This window comes from Enoplosus armatus, chromosome 5 (genome assembly GCF_043641665.1).
Source record: "Enoplosus armatus isolate fEnoArm2 chromosome 5, fEnoArm2.hap1, whole genome shotgun sequence".
Taxonomy (NCBI): domain Eukaryota; kingdom Metazoa; phylum Chordata; class Actinopteri; order Centrarchiformes; family Enoplosidae; genus Enoplosus; species Enoplosus armatus.
This window is the reverse complement of record NC_092184.1, coordinates 13,295,119-13,320,114: the sequence shown is the minus strand read 5'-3', so window position 1 is coordinate 13,320,114 and position 24,996 is coordinate 13,295,119. Positions and strand designations below refer to the sequence as shown.

The 24,996-nt window shown below is 42.0% G+C and overlaps 1 protein-coding gene across 1 annotated transcript; it reads left to right on the top strand.

Annotated features, from left to right (window-relative positions):
* The first annotated feature begins 438 nt into the window (after window positions 1-438).
* On the top strand, window positions 439-19,016 carry col26a1 (collagen, type XXVI, alpha 1). The gene is made up of 14 exons (XM_070906077.1): window positions 439-611; window positions 793-915; window positions 1,341-1,444; window positions 12,714-12,775; window positions 12,904-13,030; window positions 13,837-13,935; window positions 14,055-14,183; window positions 16,483-16,545; window positions 17,223-17,275; window positions 17,357-17,419; window positions 17,827-17,862; window positions 17,933-17,977; window positions 18,052-18,136; window positions 18,877-19,016. Exons 1-14 carry the CDS (start codon window positions 439-441, stop codon window positions 19,014-19,016), a joined length of 1,302 nt encoding a protein of 433 aa, XP_070762178.1.
* Window positions 19,017-24,996: the final 5,980 nt, after the last annotated feature.

Sequence of the window (24,996 nt, the reverse complement as noted above, 5' to 3'; positions counted from 1 at the left end):
AGTTCAGTAACTGTGAATTCATTATTGGCCATCGCATTCACATCATAGTACCTATATGAAAACTGAAAGGTCGTGGTTTTTCAATCGGGACCAGATGCGCTTTTACGCACTCCGTCTTCAGCCCTCACACTCCGCGCGCTTTTTACGCACACTGGATATTTGACTCCTCACTCCTCGGCGCGATGTCAAACGTCAGAAAACCGCATTTTTCTATAGGAAGAGGCTGTGTGTCATTCATGTTGGGCTCTTGAGAGGGCCAGTTTGTTTCTCGTCGGGGAGAGGAAATGACCAACTCATTGATTGGGTTTGCTTAGGCTTTCTTTCCCCCGTTCCACTTCAGATACTATATATCTGTCAAAGAGGGATTTATAACTTCGGGATTTACTTGAAAGTCGTCGCTATCTGCGGATATCTGCAGGGATAAATCAAAAGGAGACGATGGCTTTATCGTTCCTCTACGCGCTGTGCATGTGGATGAGTTTAGTCTGTTCTTCGCTGGGAACAGGGTTTGTTTATCACTTTCCAGGCATCACTGTGCAGCGGCAGCGCATCAAATCGGAACAGAGCGGCAGCACTGGACCGCCAGGTACCGGGTCCCGTACCCAACTCAGGTGAGCACACATGCACACTGATTCTGTTTCTTGAGAAACACGTTTGCTGCTGAATTCTGCAGCTCTGTTAAATTCTCACATTGGCGTTTCAGTTTATTTTTTCACATTATTATTGATTATGAATGATTTCTCTCACGTGGTATTAATAATAAGTGTGAAATCTATTTCATCTGTTTTTTAGGAACTGGTGTCAGTATACTGTTTCCAGAACAGTGTCCTGCCAGGTGCACAACGGGACAGAAACCACAGTGCAGAGAGTGTTTCAGGGCTGCCGATGGCCCGGACCCTGCTCTAAAGTCATCAGGTACCCTCAGAGTCCTCACAGCTGCCCCCCGGCCCCCTTTGCTGCTGATGCTTTTTTGCAGAATCAGTCATGAATCTGAGGCGTCCTGCATGGTGGCAGCGCCGGATTTAGTGATTAGGGGGCCATGGGGCCTCTGCCCTGCCTTATTTTCACCTTTTCTCTTATGGAAAATGTTGATATTGGCAGTGGTGTAAGAATTTATTTTCTAAAAGTAAAACTATTAATACAACACTGTAAAAAAATACTATGCCCTGCATTCAAATGTTTACTGAAGTAACAGAATTATTATCAGCACAGTGAACTCAGATTCACTCAAAGTCTTTTAAAGCACTGAATAAGTTGATTTAGAAGTATAACATTGCATTAAATGGAAATATTCAAGTAAAAAAGGACCCCCAAAGTGACCGTGTGCTGTTTTTCTACAGCTACAGGACCATGATCAGGCCGTCCTTCAAGGTCACCTACAAGCAGGTCACTGCGCTGGAGTGGAGATGCTGCCCGGGGTTTGTGGGAGAAGAGTGTCGTGAAGGTGAGTTTATTATCTCTGCTTTTTACCTCCCCCTTCTTTCACGTGATGCAACTTTCAGGGGGAGAGTGTGATCGGAGGCTAAGTATAAAATAAAGGCCATGTGTTTTCCCTGGACCCATCTGTGTCTTTTTAGCAGCACCAGGCAGCTTTACCCACATCAGTGCCTTGTTTTATGTTTGGTGGTGTGTCGTCGGGTCGCTTGCTAACCGTGCTTCTGTGCAGAGACTTTTGATATGATTGTAAAGTTGTTTTGAATTAAGATCGAAAGCCTGTTTTGGATTACATTTGGGAACACGGACTGCAGTAAAACAACAGTTGAAAGGAATCCTGTGCTCTGTGGTTTTGTACCTTTTCTTTTACAGCCGTGCATTCAAGATGTTTCTGTGCCTGGAAGGAGGATTAAAATCACTGGCTGTCTCCCTCTGTATCTGTGTGTGTGTGTGTGTGTGTGTGTGTGTGCACTTCACACACACCCATACTACTCTGTTAACTGTAGGCAGCACAGAGGCAGTTTTGCCTGTCTCTCCGAATATCATCATGGCTGTTACAGTCAAAAGAATGAATGAAATAAACTCAGAGGAAAGTCCAGCCGAGCAGCTTGTAAAGTTGGAGGTGGTCTCGGTCTTGGTGATGGGTAGTGCTGCTCCTGAATACCACAGACCGCAGGCTCTGAGCCCAGTAAAGACCAAATTTTACACCCAGGGACGAGCCACCACAGCCAGCCTGAAGAAGCAGAGCAGGGGGGTGGATGGAGGTCTAATGTCAGGCTGCCATATACAAATTTATATATTTAAATGTGTCCGCTGCTCACAACCACACAGACAAACATGTTTTCATATATTGTATTTGAAACATTGTGGATGCCTGTAAAAGTGTGATGGAGGCTGCTATGACTTTCTATTAAAATCATTTAGTACACCGGGCAGCAACTTGGTAGATATTTTTTCAGGCAATACAGCAATTTGAGTGTAATTGAAAAACACTGGCATGATCTGTCCACATTTGTCCAAGATTAACAGTTACCTCAATGAGCAGGTTTTGCTTATTGGTCATAATTCCCGCACCTTGTTCCGTTTTGCTAAATTATTCATTGTTGCACTTGGATGGGTAAGATTTACCACGAGTTAAGAAAACACACATTTATTACTAATGGAATAAACACAGACAGTATTATAAAGCCTTTGGAAACCATTATTTGCCCAACCATGGATATTATTCCACACAAAGATTAACACATAGCCATATCCGCTGAGTCTGTAATGCCAGAGATTATGGTTCACTTGAGACCAAAGTGGTTGCAGGAGTGTGAATGTAATCTGGCTGTTTATTTAACATTTGCTGAAATGTATTTGCAAGTTCTAATGGGAGCAAGGAGGACAATTGCCTCCATATGGAGAGGCAGTGGTGGACTCGACGAGGAGACCTTAAAGACAGTCTGCTTCACACTGAGGAGTGGAGGGAGAGCTGGCAGGGGTCAATGTGTCGGAGTTAGGGAAGGAGAGGACACAGAGGGGAGAAAGTTAGGACCGGTGCACAAGAAACAACAAGGTGTTAGAATTGGCAGTGCAGAAACAGCTGTGGAGCAAGAGAAGAGAAGAGAAGAGTGAAGGGTAATGAGGAGTGTTTCTGTCCCACAGGGCTTCAGCTGCTACAAGCTGCCCAGACGGCAGCCGAGCAGAGAGCCGGTTCTGTGGGAAAGTGGCCCCACTGAGATTAATGAGCATGACACTCCTTCACCAGGTCTTTGTAACATACGTGACTGCTCTAGGATCAGGCTGCAACTCTGAAACTAAGCCTGGTTCTCCTCATGTAGATTAACCTACAACAGAAAGAAGCTGGTGAAGTCAGATACAGTATAAATGTTTATATTGGAAATAATGGTTGTTCTTCATAATAATACCACAGGAGAACATTTTAAAGTTATACAACAAACTTTTCAGCATATTTTGCCCTCATGGCTTTGATTTTTGCATAGCTGCTTCATGAATTCAGACATGTTTCTGTTGTGAAAATAACTCTTGCATCATATTTAAGAACATCTGAGGGTCTTTTAAGCATTTTACAAGAAAGAATCATCGAGTTAAAGATGTACAGCAGAACTAACAAAGCTTTCCCAGTGAAGTCTTGCCAGTGAATCTTCATCATGAAGATGTATTTTTGTTTATATCATCTTTAGAGAAATAGTTTGACATTTTGGGAAATAGGCCTATTTGCTTTCTTGTCAAAAGTTAGATTAGGAAATTGATCCCACTCTCATGTCTGTCTGAATATGAAGCTACATCCAGCAGCCGATTAGCTTAGCTTAGCACAGAGACCTCACAGAAGTCGCTGTTCCTGGCAAAGAAGTAGTTTGGTACATAACTCCCCTTAAAACACACAACTTTGCAGTTTTACACTTCGGTTTTGTTAAGCTAATTAGCAGTTGCAGCTTCATATTGACATGAGAGTGGTATCAATCTTCTCATCTAACGCTTGGCAAGAAAGCAAATGAGCATAAAATGTTGAACTAAGCATGGACAATTTTAGTTGGTAACAGAATCCTGTATGTGTGTGTGTGTGTGCATTTATCCTTCTGTCTTTATGTCACTCAGCCAACACTGTACATGCAGCTCTGTGAAGCAGAAAACTGCTGTAATGGGGGCTTTGAGCCAGCTGTTTTATCAGGGCGAAAGAGGCCAGCCTTAACCAATGAAGATGACATCACCTCTAGTTTTAGTTTGATGGGGTTCTGGCTCCACTTCAGAGGCCCCTGAGGCCCTCAGAGATGTAGATAAAGATACATGAAGAAGGCTAGAGTTGAAGTTAAGTCTGTGTAAGTCGAGGAGATGCTTGTTCCTCTCACCTCTGCACACACTCTTGTTGTTTTCATCTTATGGATCGTTTTCTGCCGGACTTTAATGTCTTGTTCTTTTGTTAGCACTGTTTCTCTAAAACCTCAGAAAAGAGCCATTTATGTCGGTGACTTGCAGCACAAAGTTTATTTTTTGCTGTGATCTCAGAAGTGTTTTCTTTGTTTTGACTGTGTGACACAAAACTGAATATCTTTGCGTTTTGGACTGTCGGTCAGACAAAACATGCAATTTGAATACGTTTCCTTGAGCTTTAAGAAATTGCGATGGACATCGATCACTATTTTACACCCAACAATTAACCAAGAAAATAATCAGCAACAATTACAATAATCATCAGTTACAGCCCTAAAAGTGTTTAACATTTAGCGCTTGAATCTGCACAAACCTGAGAAAGTGATGCTGTATTTTGAGGTGGTTGTTGAGGCAATTACAAGAGTTTTCACAATTGGTTTTGTCATTTACAAGTCCTCTAATGTGTTCGCTGCATTAGTGTGTTTTAACTGTATAACACTCTGAAATATCATGGAGCTTGTGACCGAGCCCCACGGCCAAGCTGGTCGCAAAGCCTGAATTTTTCTGTATTTGCTAATGGAAAGTGGGCGTTTTCTGACGTTTTGTTGACACCCTGACTCGTCAATATTTTTGACAGTCTGGTTTGTGCTGGCTGTGTACAGTGCATCTCAAGATTTACATTTTGCTTTCAGCAGAGTTGTGCTAACACATGACGGCATGGAACACATTCGGGAGAAATGTGTTCGTAATTTTCCTGCTGCTGGCCTCTGCCCCCCCCCCCCCCTCCTCCCCACGCTCCATCACAGCAGCACCCCAGCACCTATCTGCACACATGATCATATTAACAGTAGGGATTGTGGGTAATGTCTGTGTATGAGGGAGCCTCATCTAAAAAGAATAAGTGCCAGGACCTCCCCTGATGAGAGCAGTAACCTTTGAGAAGTTTAACAAAGGTTAATGCTGGGTGTGCCAGCATTTTTTTTTTTTTGTGAAGTTAATGATGAATTTCATTAAAGAAGTGAAAAGGTGGCTGAAAGCTTTTGAAAGCGTGTCAAATGTGCTAATTTGTTAATGCTGCAGCTATGAAGCTGCTAAAGTCAATGTTTCCCCTCTGCAGCTGGATGAGGAGGAAGTGAGGGAAGTGTGTTAAAACCCATTGTTGCAGGGATTATCTAGAGCACCAACTATATCATATCATTCGAAAACACCTTTCTTCCATTTTTCCATTTTATCATCTGCTCTCATCCTCTTGCAGGCCTTTGCTGTTTTGCCCTTGCCTTGCCCTTGCCTTTTCTTGCCACCACTGGGATCTTTATCTTCTATATTCTTCTATATCATAATATCTTCTATGCTTTCCACTTCTCCAACTTCCTATGTCGTTTAGATCTGCCGGTCTCCTCTCCTTGGAGTAAAGTGATAAAACAGAACCATATCCCACATGTGCTCCCCTCGACCCCAACCTCTACAGTGTGAGGATATGACTGATGTCTCTGTTACATCCCTGGCTGTGCTCAAATGTAGGTCAGACGGTACCCTTTGACCTGCTGGGCGCCATGGGATAGATCAGCTTTTCCTGGTCCTGGTCTGATCTGCCTGATGGATGATGATCTATCTGTTCACGCTCCTTCTGTGGTTTTTCAATTCTTTCATCAGCTTATCAGTGGGTCTTCCTGCCTCCATTTGTCGCTCTGTCTTTCTGTCTGCAACTCTATACATCTGTTAATGCCAAATTAAGCAGGTAAAGTTCCTGAGTTCCTAAAAAGGCTCCTGGAGAGGTTTCTGAGGTCATTAAGAGCCACATGTGTCCTTGAAGTTGGTGTAATCTGTAGGTTTCTGCTGCCAGGATCTTTGCCTGTTAAGGGTGTGTGTGTCTATCTGTCTGCAGCCTTCAAGCCCAGCTGGAAATGTCCCACTAAGTTTGGAAGTCGTATGACGTGTTTTGTGTTTTGTTTTGTTTTTGCTAAGAAACACCCGCCTGTTTGAGGTGGCCTCTCTTATCAACACAAATGTTAAGTTATGCACAAAATACAAGCACGACTATGAGTCTACAGCCATGCTAGAGACTCTGTACCGCACAGCGATGCTAACATGCTCTCAATGACAGTGTTAACATGCACGTATAATGTTTACCAGGTTTGGTAAGCACCATGGTAAACTTAATTAACATAGCATGTTAGCATGCTAACATGTGCAGCTGATGCTGATGGGAATGTCATGAGTTTTTCAGGTATCTGGTGATAAACCAAAGTATTAGACACATTTTGACCTGACGATGGTGCTAGAGGAAAAGTTTCGGAATCATTTGATTCATCCTGAGGAGTGAATTAATGTCTGTGCCAAATTACATGGCAATATATCCAATAGTTGTTGAGACATGTCACTCCAAACCAAAAATGGCAACCTACTGGTGGCGATAGATGGAAAGTCAGGGAATCACCAAAGTCAGCGGGATTCATCCCCTGGGGACCATAAAGGTTTACACCAAATCTGACAGCTTGAGATATTTCTCTCTGAATTGATCAAACAACCGACTGAACAGCATCGACTGAAGCCCTAAAAAGCAAACATTTACTCTCCATCTTACATCAAAACATTATAAATAACCAACAGTAAATCTTGCTGGCTACTACTGTCTTCACAACTTCCATAGTCTCTACTTTCTTGCATGGTTGAAATGCTCCATCCTCGGAAATCAGGGCTCAACATATCTGTATTTCTAGCAGGTAGTTCCATGTGTTCTCATCTCATAATTACAATATTTCCAATATGGCTTGTAAACAGGGATATGGATATTCTGGCACTCTTCCTCTCTCTGTCTTTGTGTCTCCACCATTTTCATTCCCTCCATTTCATCAGACACTGCTGCAAAACCATTCAAACCTAAAAAATGTTGCCTTTATTTCAGCCGATCACCGTGCGATCGGCTCTCTTCACCAAATTCACACAACATCATCTCATAGCATGCCGATGACTGTATGTCTGTGCACCAGCAGGGCCATCCATCTCTAACTGTGGCTGATGTGTTGCTAGCGTTTCAGCACCGGAGCAGTGTGTGCCGTCTTGGCTGAAGGGCTGGACGGTGCAGCGGGATCAGATGAGTGGATGCATTCTGGTAACATGAGGGAATGACAGAGAAATGAGGTGTGCTGTCAGATTGGAAGAGATTCAGTTTGTCATTGTTTCATGACTACGCCTGTTGAGTAGCAGCGTTTTGTGAGGAGGAATGTCAGAATAATGGCGGTGCCTCATTGTGGTTTTGAAGTCCATTATTTTGTCATATCTTGTTCTGCATGAAATAATGGCACTATGCACCAAATGCAATTGGAAATTCTATCAATTGCCAAGTATTTCCTGCTTGCAAAATGTTACAAAGCTTCAGTTTAAAGAAATGGTGTGTGGCCTGTCAGCTGGCATCATGCTGAAAAATGCTAAATGGTCCCACTGAGTACTAGACATCTTGGTTTTCAAAAACACTCCGTTCACCATCCTCCACCAGCCACCGCAGTCAAAGTGGGTGTGTGATTTAGTGAGTGAGAGAGTTTGTGACAGTAGGAGTGTGTGTGTGTCTGTCTGTCTGTCTGGCTGTCTTTGCGTGTGGGTGTGTGTTCTGTGCCAGCTGTTCTCCATGCCAGCAATAGCTGACCACTTGCTGGCTGGAGCCGACACACAACAGGCTCCTGGGACACAGCCAGCTCTTGGAGGCCGACTGTGGTCTGCACACACACACACACACACGCACACGCACACGGACACCTACACACAGCTTGCAGACTGGGCACACACTTGTCTGTGTATCTTGGTTATGTGACAGCGACTCTTAAGATGGTCCAAGAAGATGTTTCAATACATCATCCTTCTGTCCTGCTCACACATACAGACAGAGTATTTAGCTGCAATGAAAATGACTGTCCCCAGCTGTGTGCGTCATAGTTTGTTTTGTGGTTGAGGTTTTCTGTGTGTGTGTGTGTGTGTGTGTGTGTGTGCAATTTCTTTGATCTGTATCCAGGTCTAATGTAGGAAATGTAGCTGTCTCAACAGATGATGCCCACAGTCTGACTTACACTCTTGCCAATATATCCTGTTTTGTCTTGTACTGTAGATCACACAATAATGGAAGCGATGATTCATTAAACTGGTCTGTGTTTTTGTAGTTTGCTCGCACAAAATATGTTCTTTGTTTTGGTTCCTCTGATGTTTAAATGAAGATTTATCTAATCTTATTTACACTCTGTGCTTTTCCTGGAGGGAGTTTGATCCAAGCAGCCAGTCTGCTCCAGTTCTTTCACTTTTCATCACCAGACTTAACAATTGAGCTTATCACACAAGACTAACGTCAACTTCGCTTCCGTATCATGTTATTTATGGACATGTAGTCCATTTGCATTCTGCATTACCCAGCAATCTGATATTTTTACTAATTGCATTTTATGTGATTAAAGTATTCGTTGTCTGTGGTCATTTTAAATATTTTTTACTTGTCTTGTAACATTTGCTATGTCTTTCCTGTAAATAGTCTTTCCCTAGTCTTGGCATAATTTTCAGTCAATTTCCAATAACATCAGACAAGATGTAGCATCTGAATATTTGAAAAACTGCTCAAACATACAAATCCTTCCCTCACTTCTCTTTGAGCAGAATTCTTTCTGTTTATTTGGCTTCCCACTAAAGACAACACAATCCTGAATCTTTCCCATGAGCTGAGTACTGTCCAAGAAAAATAACCCTGTCTTATGTTGCCATGGTGTAATTATGGATCTAAACAGACTCTATAGCCGCGGTACCGTTCTAAACATCAGCTCGAGCACAGCGGAAGTTTGGTTTTCTAACCCAACATAATTAAATTCCAACTGCAGGGACGGAAATCCCGCCCGCCACCTTTAGAAAAAAATGCAGTTGTTTTGTTCTTGTTCACATTTATGGTGGGTTGACTCAGTTCTGGTGTTTTCCTGTGGTGTGTGTTTATGACATTACAAGATATGGCTGGTTTATTTCTGTCTCTTGTTGGTCAAGAGATGAAGATTGGACAAGTTAGCGCATTAGGAGTGAACAGTGGACCTGAAGTTGTTTACTATAATGTCTGAGTAGCATCATGTCTAGTAGCTGCTGTGCTTATTTTGTTGTCAGTTGAGCAGCTACTAGACATGATGCATTTTGAATATCACTCTCTTCACCAATATTTGAAAATGCAGCATGTTCTCTGAAACTTGTTGAGAGGCTAACGGTGCTTTGAGCTAAATGCTAACCTAAATGTTAACCTCACATGACAATGCTAACATGCTGATGTTTTGGCCGACGGGCTAGCCTCTGTTCCACTATTACCAAAGTTCATAGCAATCCATCCAACTGTTGTTGAGATGTTTCACTGAAAAACCACGAATGTGAACCTCATGGTGGCGCTAGAGGAAAAGTCAGAGAATCACCAAAGTCATTAGGATTCATCCTCTGAGGACCATGAATGTCTGCTCCACATTTCATGACAATCCATTAAATAGTTATCAAGACATTTTACTAAAACAATTAAATGTCAACCTCATGGTGGCACCTAAGGGAAAGCCAGGAGATCACCAAAATCATCAAGATTCATCCTTTGGGAACTATGTTTGTGCAAAATTTCTGGACCAAAGTGGCGGAGCGACTGACCCACATTGCCATTCCCAGAGCCCCACCGCTAACGTGGCTACAAACTAAATGTCACCACATCATCATAAAATAACTCTTGGAATGCTTCACAGATTGATGTACTGTATATAACGGAGACAGAGTGTCAGAGGGTGGAGACTTCCTCTGGGCCGATGATGAATAACTGGAGGAGATGAAAGCATATCAACTCATCAGTCCTCTCACATTGAGGAGCACGTAATAGCCCACAGTCTTGCTGTTGTGCTGTGTGTGGCTTTGACGTCCTTGGTGTAGTCGCTGGAGAAACCCCAGTGCTGTCAGTCACAACAAAAAAGCTCATGTGGGGTCATTTTGGCCTCGGCGGTTGAGCGGCTCTCTCTATTTGGGTTGATGAATCGTGAGGAATGTGTTTTGGGTTTAGCTGTTGATTGTTGTTTCCGCTCTTGGCTGCGCTCCAGGGCGAGATCCAAGATGTTGAAATGAGGCATTGAGAAAACCACACCCACGCAGTCCAATACACCACAGGACTGGATCTATATGATTGTAGACACACTCAGACATGGCACAGACGTTCACCCTGTCCTATTTCAGTGAAGCAGAAACCTCAGCGGCTGCCATTAGTACCCTGTGTGCTGCGGTCAGAGACGGCGATTTAGGCAAAGCAGAGCTGTTTTGGTCATTTTTTTTGTTGCGTTAGTTATTTATGAGCACCAGTTGTCCCTCGTTCTAGGTATCCCTGCTATGACCACAATGTGGGTGGGTCCCGTCTGTGGGACTGACAGCTGACATTCCAGACCTCTTATGAGCCGTAGACCAGAGGAAGGCTCACATTTAGAACAAATACTGGGTTTTTCTATGAAACTGTGCTATTCTGCATTTTGGATTTTGGATTACAGTTTATGTAAAGGCTCCAAAATTACAGCACAGCAAGGAATGTATAGGTATCTGCGGTTTTAGTGGTAGCTAGAACGGTATAATTTGTGAGAGAGGTGACCAAAGTGTTCAAAACAGTTACTGACAAACAGGCCCATGCACATGAATATCGAATGAATTCAAGAAACCTGAAAAAATAAGCAAGAAGTTCCTTTTATTCCCAAGTGTTAATGCTGTTTCTAAAAGGACAAGTCTGGCATTATTCAATATTCTGCTTATTGTCAACAACTGCTAAAAAAAAAAAGGCCAAAACCAATAATGCATTAGTCCGTCTCTCAATACTTACCAACTTTGCTACTCTGTCTGTGGCACTCAGCTCAAAACCCACTGGCTCCTACTGCAGGTAAATCTTTAAAACTACTATAATCAATTTTTTATATAAACAACAGGTCAAATGACAACATGTAATGTTAAACGAATTGCTCATAGTGATAAACCCACAGATAATTACCACCCGACTCTGCAGTTCCCCTCAGTTCTGCAGAGCGTTATTGTGTCTTTCAGCTCTTTGTTTTGTTTTTTCAGCCACAACTTTTTTTTGTTTTGGTTCACTCTCACCGATCTAATCAGTGATAAGCTTCCAGACAGGCAAAGTTAGTGACTATTGCTTGTGAACATTGTGGAGCATTTAGCAGCTAAAGACCCAGACATTTCCCTGAGGAGTTGGTGAAGACCAAAATCAGAGCTAAAAGAGAATGAATATTGGACATAAGTTCATCGGATGGCCAGAAGCACGACTCCAAATCAATGATAATGTTGGTCCATCTCTGCTGACAAGTTCGCAATATCAACTTAAAAGCTGAAAATATGCACGTGTTGTGTTGTAGCTTGTTTCAATTGATGCAGGTTTAAAAGCAGATCACAAATATATAGTTTCATCTTTAAGGCTAAGTCATTTTCTAAGACGCTCTTCGCAAATGTTACAAACAGGAGTAAATCGTGTAGCTGCAGATTAATACAGGTTTTGTGTGCCAGGCTAATGGATAATTGGATTGACTCCACATAATCTACAGTGCCCATTTTCATGAAGAAACATTTCGGCTCATTGATGTGTTTTTAATAGTTTTAAACAACAATGGAGGCCGCTTTGGCTACACAGACAACACTATTTCGTTGTAACAATTCATTGTTTTTGGTGTTTTCCTGGGATTTGTTGACAGTCATAAAAATATAGAACATCACGAGACTTATCCTTTGAATTGCATTTTAATGCTGGGAAGGCAACCAAGTACATCCTTTGTTTGATAAATTAAATTGAATGTATTGTGTCTTGAAAATGTGGAGACATTTGGAAATGGCAGTGAAAGTATGTGAGTGGAGGTGTGTGTGTGTTTGTTTGCGTTTCCATGTGTTACACACAGTTAATGGTTTTGTTTTTTTTACTATCTGGAGGAGGAGGTGAGTGTGGGCATACAGGCCATCGCTGCAAGTGGGCAGACAGACAGACAACATGCAGAGTCAGGAGACAAGCAGGTGTGCGCCTGTGTGTGTGTGTGTATGTGTGAGAGAGAGAGAGAAAGAGAGAGAGAGAGAGTGTGTGTGTCAGCAAAAGAGAGAGTTTCATGAGAGGTCTAATAATATTTATTCTGTGAGTGAGTGACATGATTTAAGGAGGAATTCCTAATAAATTCTTGGGTCTGGTTTGATGGACATTGTTCTTGTGTATCTTGGCTTGACCTGCTCAGTGTGAGATATAGAAAGATATACTACTGATGTTGCCAGGACCAAAAAAGAAACAAGGATGAAAGAGACAAGGCAGAGATGGGGGGAAAGGAAAAGACAGATGGAGAAGAGGCAGCGTGTACGTCTTCTGTAATGTGGAACTCATTCTCGTCTGTCTTTGTTTCCTACAGAGTGTTTGAACTGTACCAGTTTCACCGACATGAACAGCAGAATAAATGCCATTGAATCAAAGGTAAAGAGGATCCCTCTGATCCATCCTTACAATCCTGTTGTTATCCCATGAATAATTTGATATGAAGGATTTGTACACACATTACTTCATAGTGCAGATGTGTCTGAAATGTGCTGCTCTTGGTCCAGATCAAGCTGTTAGAAGAGGGACGTTCATCCCTGCAGACAGTCAGCAGTTCACCAGAGGGCTCAACAGACAATGAGGTGGATGCACCCCAACCCACTCCCATTGGACCGCCATCATACCTGCCACCAGGTGTCAACCCATCACAGAAAACATGCTTTTTGAAATATGTAGTGGAGATGTTGAAGAGCTGTTTCTTAATATCTTACTGTCTGTAAAAAAAAAAGAAGGAAGAAATGTAAAACAAAAATAGAAATAGCAAAAAAAAACAACGAAACAAAATGCACAAAGTAATCCTATTATATTAATATTAATATCTATTAAGTTTGTTGGAATAATACATATATAGCAACTTACACCCCTGAATCATATGTTAAATTATTACACTGGGGATCCAAAAGTCCAACATTTATTTCTTCACTTCCTTTATTTGGCTGGTTGTGCATCTGGAGAGGGTTAACACACAACGTTATGAGTCAAATATTGCACTTTTCAGCCTACAGTGCATCCATTTGGCTTCAGATACAACACAGATTAGATGGGTGATAGATTATTGGCTTGTGCTGCTCATGTTTTGGTGGATGTTTTGAAATATAATATACATTTTATTTATTTTTATCTTATTTATTTGACCATCTGCTTAAAGGGGTTTTAAAGCAATTTAGCATTGCACCGCCATAAAGTTGGGGGACTTGAGAGACAGATTTAAAACAACTTAAAAAAAACGTAAAAATTGAAGCAGCAGAGGCTTGAGATGTCTTGACTTTTAGTCCCGAGCATGATCCTACATTTCCCATAATGCAATGATATCAAACTCCCCCTTCATCCCAAATCTTTCAAACCCCACACGAGTAAACTGATCTTTATGTGCCCCTTGAAATCATTTCGGAGTGAACTACATTTGACTCTGACTGTCTCTTTTGTTTTTGGAGCACCAGGAGGCAGAGGGCCTCCAGGGCCCATCGGACCACCAGGGCTTCCTGGTTCCGCTGGACCTCCGGGTCCAGCTGGAAGAGCAGGCCTCCCTGGACCCTTTGGTAAAGTATCATGATGAGACTTTCCAGTCTCATCTGCTTATTTAAAGATGTGGACAATTTACAAAATGCTTGTTTAACAGGACTGAAGGATTAATTGTATTTTATATCTTGTTGCTCAGGACCAAAGGGGGACAGAGGCCTACCAGGTGAAATAGGTCTCCCCGGCCCTCCTGGTCCACCGGGCCCTCCAGGGCTGGACTCCTCCCCTGTCCGAGTGCGGGGTGACGTTTTTCATGTGGACAATCAAGGTGAGCGGACTCTTCCACCTTCCAAATTCACTCTTTTACTGTAACTCAGGGCTAAATTGTCCCAGATGGCCTCAAATGAGAACATAATAGAAGCAGATCTCACACACATGGTTGAATTCTGACCCAAGAACAATTGTAAAACCATTCAAGCATCCAGATTTTGGATGGTCTGAATTGATGCCAAAACCACAGGTCCATTTTGATGAATCATGTGCTTCACCAGTTTCAAACACGTTCATATCTCATACATTATGTTCATCCTGTTGTTCTCTTTGCAATCATTTTGTCAGGCAGAACCTGAACCCTGGCCAGACGGGTTTCTATGTATGGAAAATGGTTTGAAAGAGGGCACAGGTGGAAAACTAAAGCATGCTGTAGCTGTTACCCAGTGTTAAAGTGAGCAATATGCGTCTTTTAGCTTTTAGCGAAGGACGTAAATTCATAATGGTGAGAGAATTGTTCCTTTGCAGCGAAGGACTGGCTGGATTTAGTTTAATCGTTTCCGTGTGTTTTGCTGCTGCTGAGCCCCTGTTTACTGCAACCATTTAGCACCACCACCAGCAATGGAGCCAAATACCCGCATATAAATCACAAGATTAGCTCAGGTTTTAAAAAGACTGGATCAATTAGAAAAATATATTGAGACACTTTTCATTCATCTTATCCACTTTAATACAGCTTCACTTCTTTGTCCACTCCCGACATACATCTATACAATCAAACATATATGGTGTTTAGGAGTGTTAAATATGGAAATAATTTGATTGATATCTTTTGAAATATACAAGGTACAGGAAAAAGCATCTGTGCAAAAGTGCAAAAGGTGCAAAAAACCTGGGTTTCACCACAGGGAGGCAGTAGAAGTCCACGCTATAATCATTACCTCATGAAGACTGCTGGCTCCGATTAGGCTTTTGGCTGCATCTGCCTTTCTGAGTCCGGGACTGTGTCTGCGGGTCTGGAACTATGTAGATTTGGGTCTGTGGGACCATGTAAGCTGAGGGGGGCCAACTGGCTGTAAATCAGGCCTAATTTGTTAGCTGTCAGCACAACAGTCTGCGTTTGGGGGAACAGGCCGCGGCCCAGAGCCAAAATCTGGGCTAGCTATGAAGGAGGGAGGAGGGAGATAGTCTGCCACTCATGTGGAGTTTCTTGGGGAGGCAGCCAGGCTCGAGGAGGCTGTAACATTAGAAAATTAGTTCCAGAGGGAAATCTGCTCCTTGTAGACCCTTTCTGTGGACTGCAGCCACAATGTAACAGCGCTGTCTCAACACGGGGGGGGGGGGGGGACTGATTCTGAGCATATGTTAAAGTGGAGAGGAAGTGGAAGTGTGGCGTGGTTGCAAACAAAATTTATACTTACAAGCTTACTTTAAAATATCCTACATGCTGAGAACAAGGCACGACTTCCACCTCCTGAATGTTCATGAGTGAGTGAGATCATGTCCAAGCATTTACTGCTCCATTAAATGGGACCTCGTGTAGATCGACCAGCTGTTCCTGTCGATCACACTGGATTTAATCCTACTGTTGACTGCTGCACTGGTGACCCTTGATGTCTTAACTCTTCTGTTAGGTTGAAAAAAGGCTCCCACCCCCTGAGGTTTAGGCTGTTAGACACTCCAGTACTACAGACACAGTGTATGGATACAGCAAACAAAGTCTGTAACTGCAGAGCGACAGCAGCTGGTTGTTTCTAAATCCAATTGCGTCTCTCCAATGGATCATGAGTGACCAGGTTTGATTGGATCCGTGGCCGGCTTTGAGTGTGACTGGAGTTATTGGACCCTAGTGTGTCCTTTATTTTCTTTTTGGTGCATTTATGTCTGTATTCAGAGCTGTTCATTTGAGATCAGATCACCCAAGATGCATTTCAGTGCTAAGAGTAAACCAAGAGGGAAGGTTAGCAGAGAATAATTTTTTCTCATCAGTTGTGCCACTGTGGTATACATAAAAACAACAAAAACATTTACAAAACATTGAATGAAAGCATTAATAAAAATCTAGTTTAATTTGAAATTATTCACACCAGGAAAAAGAGTATAATGTAACATCTGTTTGATTCTGTTGACTCCAGGAGAAAAGCTAAAGGCCATTAGTGATTTTTGGGTAACTGCACATAAACAGACATTAAAACATGATCTTAATAATAGCTGTAAATCCTCCTCTTGCTGTAACACGATTGTTAATGACCCTTTAATAATCTAATCTGACATTACAGTCTCTTTTATCTTTTGTGCAAAGGTCAAACTAAACTTTTCATTAAAACTTCTGTTTTTGTTTTTCCCTGTCCCTCCAGCTCTCCCTGCTCCTCAGATCACAGTTGGGCCTCCTGGTCCAACTGGCCCTGTTGGCCCCTCAGGTATGAATATAAACTGCCCACAGATTAAAGAACCGCAGCTTGTCCTCAGTCCAACACAGTCCATGAAACGCACATGTATGTGTATGTATGTACATCGATCCATGATTGAGTTTTGACCTCTTTGACAGGTCCATCATTACACATGCCTGTAGTGCAGTCAAGCCCTGCTCAAACTCACAAAACAAAAAAATCCCTGTCAAGATCCCAAAATGTCTAAAGACAGGAAACATGTCGTGCTAATTTACAGGAGAATGTGTCAGAAGAAGCACAAGACACTTTAACATAATAACATACATTTTTCTATTTGATGTAATTGTGTAGCAACAAAGAAGTAATCTTGAATTGTGAAATGTTACTAAATGAGCATTATATAGACTCAATAAAACACTGACACAAGCAGATACAAATTATGTATATGTGACTTGGTCATGTCACGTGAAAACATTGTTAAAGGCTCTTAATTTAAGGGAATTTTTAAGCAAAACATTGAGAACGTGGGGGATCAAGTGCTTTATTTTGTGAACCTCTCTCACAGGACAATGTCATTTCTGAATTAAATTAAACTGTGTTAAATTGACTGAATTGAATTTTCACTTTGCACAATAGTCAGAGCCAAACTTAAACATTTTGACATCCACCCCCCTCATGCGTGAATGTTCTTGTGAATGACACCACAGGCCCTCCAGGACCGAGAGGACCTGCGGGGATGCCAGGCCTGCCGGGAGGAGATGTGAGTATCTGTATGTGTTGATCAATAAGAATATAAATGAATGACTGGCATCGTTAATACCTTCTGTTTTCCTGGCATAAGGGCAAGGATGGCCTCCAAGGCAAGCCGGGGGATGTTGGGCCTAAAGGAGATCCAGGGGAAAGGGTGAGGCTGCTTTAAAAAACGTCCTCATTATTGGATTAGCAGGCTGGCTGAACATATTTGATTCTGATGAACTATCAAAATGCTTTTTGTTCTACGTTTTGTAAATGGTCCTAGCTGTCATGCAATCTTAAACACATTAAAGGTGAACAAGCTTTTCTTCAAAGACGCACTCCGAGCCGAGACTAATCCTCCTCTCTCGTCCAAGGCCAGGCCTCGCTAATCAGGGCAGCCATGTCGGGTCCCCTCTTTTATCCGGCTCTCTAGTGGGCCTCTGCCTTTAAACCTGATCCCCTTCCTCTACGAGCATGATTTAAGTTTGGAGATCTGGTGAAGAGGCAGATTAGTGTGGGAGATAAAGAATGTGTGTGTGAGTCCTAAATTATTTCTCTCTGTTTGTTCTCTATCAGGGGCCTCCAGGTGTAGCAGGCGAGCTGGGTCTACCTGTAAGTATGAGGTTATTGTGTTGCATAAAACACACAGACATGACAAGATTAACATACTGTGCTTTCACAGGGAGCACCAGGGCCTAAAGGAGAGCCAGGAGAAGGCCTGAATGAGGTAAGAGACATTAGTATCTTTTCCTCCCGAGTTCATTTGAAAAATTGTCCTAAATAAACATGATGGTTATTCAGGGTGAGGCCGTGCAGCAGCTCAGGGAGGCCCTGAAGATCCTGGCCGAGAGGGTCCTGATCCTGGAGCACATGATCGGCATTCATGGTGAGGAGAAAAACAGTGATGGAGGAAAACATTTTTCCAGGCCTCAGAATGATTATGTTAAAGGAATAGTTTGACATTTGGGGGGAAATATGCTTATTCGCTTTCTGGCGGTTAGAGTTAAATTAGAAGACTCATACCACTCTTAAATTTGTCAATTAAATATGAAGCTACAGCCAGAAGCTACAGTTAGCTTAGCTTATCATAAAGACTGGAAACAGTTGAAAAAAAAGGTAACAAAATCCACCTACCAGCACCTCTGAAGATCACTCTACATGTAGGTAGGTATCAGTCTTCCTTCTCATTTGTTTAATCTGTATGTTTTATTGGGGTTGTGTGCTGGACTATTTCTTGGCTCTGAGTAGTTGCCAGGCAACCTGGAGATTACTGTTCCCTGCCAAGAAATAGTCCGGCACATAAATGTTGTTTACTCCTTGGTTTTATATGGCTTGAACACACAAGATATAAGGTGTTAATTAATGAGCTTCAGAGGTGCTGGTAGGACTTTGTTACCTTCAGACAGAGCCAGTCTAGCTGTTTCCAGTCTGCTGGCTACAGCTTCACTTTTAACAAACAGACATGAGAGCGGTATCGATCTTCTCGTCTAACTCTCCTCCAGAAAGCGAATGAGCATATTTCCCAAAATGTCTAATAACTATTCCTATAAAGCAGCATTTGTTTGAAGTATTTTTCTTTGTGTTTTTTGGATGATTTTTTCGTTCGTTGTTCATGTCTTTACACAGACAACACTGAAGGATCTGGATTTGGCGGCATTTTGGATCCCCTATCTTTCTCTACCATAAAGACCAAGCGCCTTCAGCCTGTTCAAACCCCACCTCAGACTCCAGTACTGGGGCAGAGACAGAGACAAGCTCCCCTTTAAGAGTATAGTCTCATTTTGTATGTGTGTGTATAATTGTGATGGATGTGGCAGATTTTGCTTGACTTGACGTACAATTTTTGTTTACATCATGTTTCTCATACTTTTTTATTATCACAATGTATCTGCTTATTATTGTCTTTTTTGTCACAGCTGTAAAAACGAAGCTCTTTACAGACATGAGATGTTGAGCATTTCATTCACATGAAAGGCTTAGAACCTTTTTGACCCTGTTGCTGCATGATCCTACATAACCGTAACAGCAGCACTTGTATAGTACAATGAAATATTATCTCATAAAGTATTTGGCGTCTTTCTTTCCTCAGATAAAAGACTGCCTAGTAAACACATCAGTTTCCTTGGCTGATGTTGCAAAGCTCCTCAGGCTGCGATGTGAGTTCCCGAGAGCTGGACCCAAAATATACTATTTAGTGTCAAACACATTTTTGGAACGACCTCAGGGTTCATCTCGTGTTAGCCTGTCAACCATATTTCTTCCTTTCTCTTCTTTCTGTCTGTCTCTGGTTGCTCTGCCTTGTTAAAACCGAGGTAAGACAAGACAAGCTGCCAAGAATATCTGCTTAAAATAAAGTTAGGTGAAATGAATAGCATCTGGAGAGTGCACATCTGGAAAGAAAAAGGAAGAGATGCTGAAACAGTTGAGTTTTGGCCTGGAAACCGCAATCCTTGCTGGGCTCCAGTGCACCTTCACACGACCGGCTGATAGAGCACTAAACCTGACAGGATTACACTGACTTCCTCACAAACTGCCTCTGAGATTTGTTTCCAAACTGACATGATTATTGTATAATAAGTCTCTGAGAGACTGAGTTGGACTCTGAATAAAGATTTGACCACGTCTGGTATCGTTGTTTTCTCCATTACATGGTTCACATGTAAAAGGAATAGTTCAGCATTTTGGGGTATAAACTCATTTGCTTGCTTGCCATGTCTGTATACTAAATATGAAATTCGAGCCAGCAGCGTAGCTTAGCACAAAGACTGAAAACGGGGAAACAACTAGCCTAACTCTCTCAAATGTACAAAAAAAATCTCCTACCACCACTTGCAACCTCATGGTGACAACAATGGCACGCTCATATCATATTCTTCAGACTGAAATTATGAGCAGCCAAGTGGGAAAAACTGTTCACGTTAGCCTTTGACCGCTAGACTGCTAAAAATATGTAACACAACAAAAGAAGGTCATTTGGGAATGTTATCTGGTACGACTACAAGGTTAGCAGAGGTGGTAAACCTTTTTGAATATTGCATGAAGACTCCAAAGTCAGAAAGAAGAACGGGAGGTGTTCCTGGTCTTTTGTTATTTTTGACAGAGCCAGGCTAGCTGAAAGTGGTATCGATCTTCTCATCTAACTCTTGGCAAGAAAGCAAATAAGCGTATTTCCCAAAATGTCGAACTATTCCTTCAACCATCATAAGCAGAAAAGAGATGAACGTGTCTGTATCTGTTGTTCAGTCTCTGATAAGTTATCATATGTTATAGAGGGTTGAGCCTACTGATGTAGATCTACCTTTTTAAATGCCACTGTTGAGTTGTGTCTTGTGCATGTTTCATTATCTTTTATACTAAACAATGTTCAGATGTGCTTTGTTGTTTAATTTGCGAGACATTATGCTCAGCAGATATTTATGTGTGCTGATTATTGAAGTAAGATTAAAGTCACAACAACAAAGGGGTTCATTTCGTAGAGTCACCACTTTATTGCACATAATTACATTTATACATGCTGCACATCGCAAGACTATTTACAGGCAGAAGCTTCGCTGCTGCTCTTCTTCTTCCTCGTCTTTTCATCCTTGAGTTTCCTCTCCTCCTTTTACTCCTGCTCTTTGTCCTCTCCATGGGTGATCACATAACACAAGTTCTGGGTTCAATGTCGCCGGTGACTTCCAGAGGGAAGTTTGTTATCATCTAATTTATCTTTGAGAAAACAGGTAAAGGGTTTATTGCACTTTTCTTTCTTTCCTTCTGTTTTTTTTTTTTAAATCCACAGCTCTTATGATGTGGAGTGCTGTCAGGTTTACAGAGAGGGATCACACATGCTATTACATCTACAGACAAATACAGAGCTGGCTTTTGCCATTCAATTAGCTCATCAGAACTGGGAGATGTTATGTATGAAGTGCAGTTATGTATCATTGTCATATATTCCACTCTGGCCTCTTTATGCACCCTTTCATCTGTGCTTTGCCTGCCTGTTTCTGTCTTTCTCCTGATGTACCCTCCTCCTCCTCCTCCTTCTTTGCCTGTTTCTCTCCTCTCGTTTTTCCTGTCTACTGAACAGAGACATGTTGATATGAGGCCCGCTTGCACGGCCACAAGGGAACAAGTCTCTGGTGCTTTTGATCAGCTGCAAGATCAGACATGTCCACCGCTCCCCCGTGTACACTCCAGTGACTGATCATGCAGTATAATGGGCAGGCACAGACAACCAAAGATGCACACCCACACATGTTCTCTCTGTAGATCATATAAGCACGGGCACACACACACACACACACACACACACACCCTAAGCAGAGGGCTTGTGGTCCATGTGTCGGCTCTGCTCACAGTGGGGTGGCTTGTTTGCTGGACACAAGGGAGCGAGAGAGAGATGGTGTGTGTGATTTCCCCTTTCTTGCCCTTTTTTGCCTTTGACAGTAAGATGGATGATTGCAATCACAGGAGCCATCAGTGAGACAGAGTGGAGGTCTATGGGGCAGTGAGACACAGCCATGGGAAACCAGCCGTCAGATTACTGCGCCACGCTGCCATGGGAACACTGTGCTGTTTATTTGTCTTGGGGGTTTTGTTGTTTCATATGCATTTTCCTCTCTCTCTTTTACCCCTCCTCTGGGCGGCCTTTTGATGTACAGAGCATGAAAGCTTCCTCACGAAATATGTGTAGGCTGTGTGAGAGGGACGGAGAAGGAGCGCATTTACGTTTCACAACATAGTAAGCCTACTGTAAGTCAATATGTCTGTTCAAACCAGTACAAATGTGACAGATTTCATAGTGATTAGACCGGTCTCTTTGATCCCTTGAGAGAATGAGAGGCAGACTTTTCACTCCCCAGTCAACGGATGTTTTTAAGAGAAACATCTGTTGCTGTACAAATGAGATTACTGTGTCTCTAGCCAGGGGCCATGTAGGTTATGAATGGCAGTGTTACTGAAGAGGGGGTCTGGAAGAGGGCTGAGAAGGATCTTTGTAATAAGCTGTAGTTGGTAGTTAAGGGGTTTGAATCCAATTAAATTCCTCAGATTCTAGGTATTCATCAACGCTCACCTTCAACTTGTTTGACAGCATCACCACCACCCGTACCTTTGAATTTCATATTGATACATCCAATATTTCACCTTGTTGCCAAGCAACAACTCACCTCATCCTCAGTAAACTTGCCAGCCTGTGACACAAGGTGATATTTCATACTGCAGGAGAGGAAGAATTACTGTTTCCATCTCTTTGACTTTGAATTAACTGTCATCTGTATTTCACTGAACAAGATATGCATTATCTGCATGCGGGAACTTTGTTTCAGAAGATTTACGTTTTTGTACTGTACAAACTGATTCATAGTTATCTGAGTGAATTCCTGTGAGAGGCATCACAAGAGTGATTTATGTGAAGAAATACCACCTGAGGACTCCTGTTCCTTCTGGGTCAGTTCCTGACAAAACACAGGTAAAGCTGCGAGCAACAACTGTTAATCTGCACAGACAATGATACACACTCTCTCAGTTTCACATGATACTTCATTACTGGCTTTTCTTAGTGTTGTATTTTTTGGCAACTGCTAGAATTTTAAATTTTGATGCTGACTATGAAGACAATGTTGCACACGCCAAGATTATACTTAGTTGGTAAGAAAATCTAGTTGACTAAGTGTCTTTTGTGTTTTCGTGCAGAAACCAAGAAGTTTTTCCTTTGGGAGACAATGAAAGCAACCTTGAAATGAAAAACCTTGACTGAAACTAGACATGAATAAATTATCAAGTTCACTAAAAATAATAACACAAAGCAAACTAAAAACAAATATTTAAATATTCATTTTAGAAAGAGAGAGACAAAAATATAGTAAAAACCCAACTGCTAACATTAGGTACTATGAAACTGTGAATAATAGCCGTGTGTGTACATGTGACTTTGTTTTTAGCGCTGCACACGTGAAAAATCTAAACACCAAACTGATAATAGATTAAATAAAATTGCAAATATAAACATTTCTCAAAAACAGAAATTTTAAATTTTAAAAAATCAGACGAAAAAAGCAAAAACATTGAACATGTTTCGGAATAAAGTGATGTCGAGTCCTGCACACTCCTCCATCATCTCATCAAGCTCATCATTCTTAATGCATGGGATCGATGTCGGGAAATTCTATCAGTGAAACGGTAATTGTAAGATGTAAATTACAGTATGAATAAATAAATGTGAGATATAGAAATATACAACTGACATTCTGAAATAGAGCATGTTATGTGGAAATGCAAAATCCTTATACTGCTTTTCAAACCTGTGCCTTTAAGACTAATGGCTAATAAATACTGACCCAGAGCAGCAGAGGTGTCCCTCAGGTCACTCTGGTCCGTAACTGTGAAAGCCTGCAAGCAGAGGACAGTTACACAGGTGACCAGAGGACACAGCACAGCTCCACATAGCAAGAGAGAGTCCTACATGAGCCCACATGTTCTGTACACAAACACAGTCTCACCACAGAATCTGTCCTCGAGCCGCTTTGAACTCCTGGATCTGGTTCTGTTCAAACATACCAACTGCCTCCTTCTTGGCCTTTTTTCTTTGTGCCTGTAACAGAACAGACGTGTCAGACGACAAGGGAGGTCCATGATGGTTCCCTTGCATCAGATCCGCCTCAGGACCGTCTCGGTCATGTAGCTGATTATATATAAATCTTAAGAAACAATAAGGGAAGTGCTCTCCCTTTGTATACTACTAGGTCAGCTGTCCAGCACCTGTTCTGTCAGGACAATAGAGACCATGTTGTACATGCTTCAAGGTGTGCCATGTTGAATGAGGACATGTCGAAACAAGCTTCAGGACGTGTAGTGGATGTATATTTGAAAGCATAATGAGTGAATATGATTTTACTCACAGATGTGCTAATAAGTTCCTCATGTACATGGGAATGGGATTATGACAAGGATGAAGGGTCCGGGTGCTCTGGCCGTCTGAAAGCATTACTGCTGGTGGACGTCAGTGGTTTCAACAGCTGTTAAGGCATCAGCTCATTATGGGGAGCAACATTACTTGCTGCCCCTGTGCCTGCAGGAAATGTCTCATTTGACAGCGCAAAGTGTTAATTCTGTGTCAGGGCACAAACACAGAGGTGTAAATTTGAATGATCCACATCACAGCGTCTGATTCCTATCAAGTGACTCCTGAAGCTTTTTTTAAAAAAACAGCCAAACACATTCACCTCCTCCTTCCTTCTCTCGTATTCAAGTTATGCCTCATTGCTGAAGCCTAAGCTGTACATAATATAAAGAAGAGTAAAAACATCAGCAAAATGAGCATGGCTGTGTAAACTTAGTGAAACACTATAGAGGATGTGTGTGTTAGTACAGCTGTCTTGCTCTCTTAACAAGTCATGCCAGAGGTATGCATGGATGCTATGATTAAAATGATTTAGTGCACACGGACAGGTGTTCATGTACTTTCTAGAGATAGTCTCCATTGTCTATGTTGCTCCCCTGAATCACACACACACACACACACACACACACACACACACACACACACACACACACACACACACACACAGCTTACAGCTTACACAGTCACACACATTCAGTCCTCGACTATAAACTATATGAACATACCAGTTTTTCTGCATGTTTAAACCATCTATCTACCATATCTATTTCTTGATATCACTGATGACCACTTTACCAACAATATGTTTAAACCTTTCGAGCCCCTATTTCCATTTCAGTGCTGTGTGCAAATATGTAAAA

What these genes read in the sequence shown, in the direction of transcription:
- col26a1 (XM_070906077.1), top strand. Translation starts at nt 439, where the DNA reads ATGGCTTTATCGTTCCTCTACGCGCTGTGCATGTGGATGAGTTTAGTC. An exon ending in CAGGCGAGCTGGGTCTACCT is followed by an intron (nt 17,863 to 17,932) that starts GTAAGTATGAGG and finishes GTGCTTTCACAG; the next exon opens with GGAGCACCAGGGCCTAAAGG. An exon ending in GCACATGATCGGCATTCATG is followed by an intron (nt 18,137 to 18,876) that starts GTGAGGAGAAAA and finishes GTCTTTACACAG; the next exon opens with ACAACACTGAAGGATCTGGA.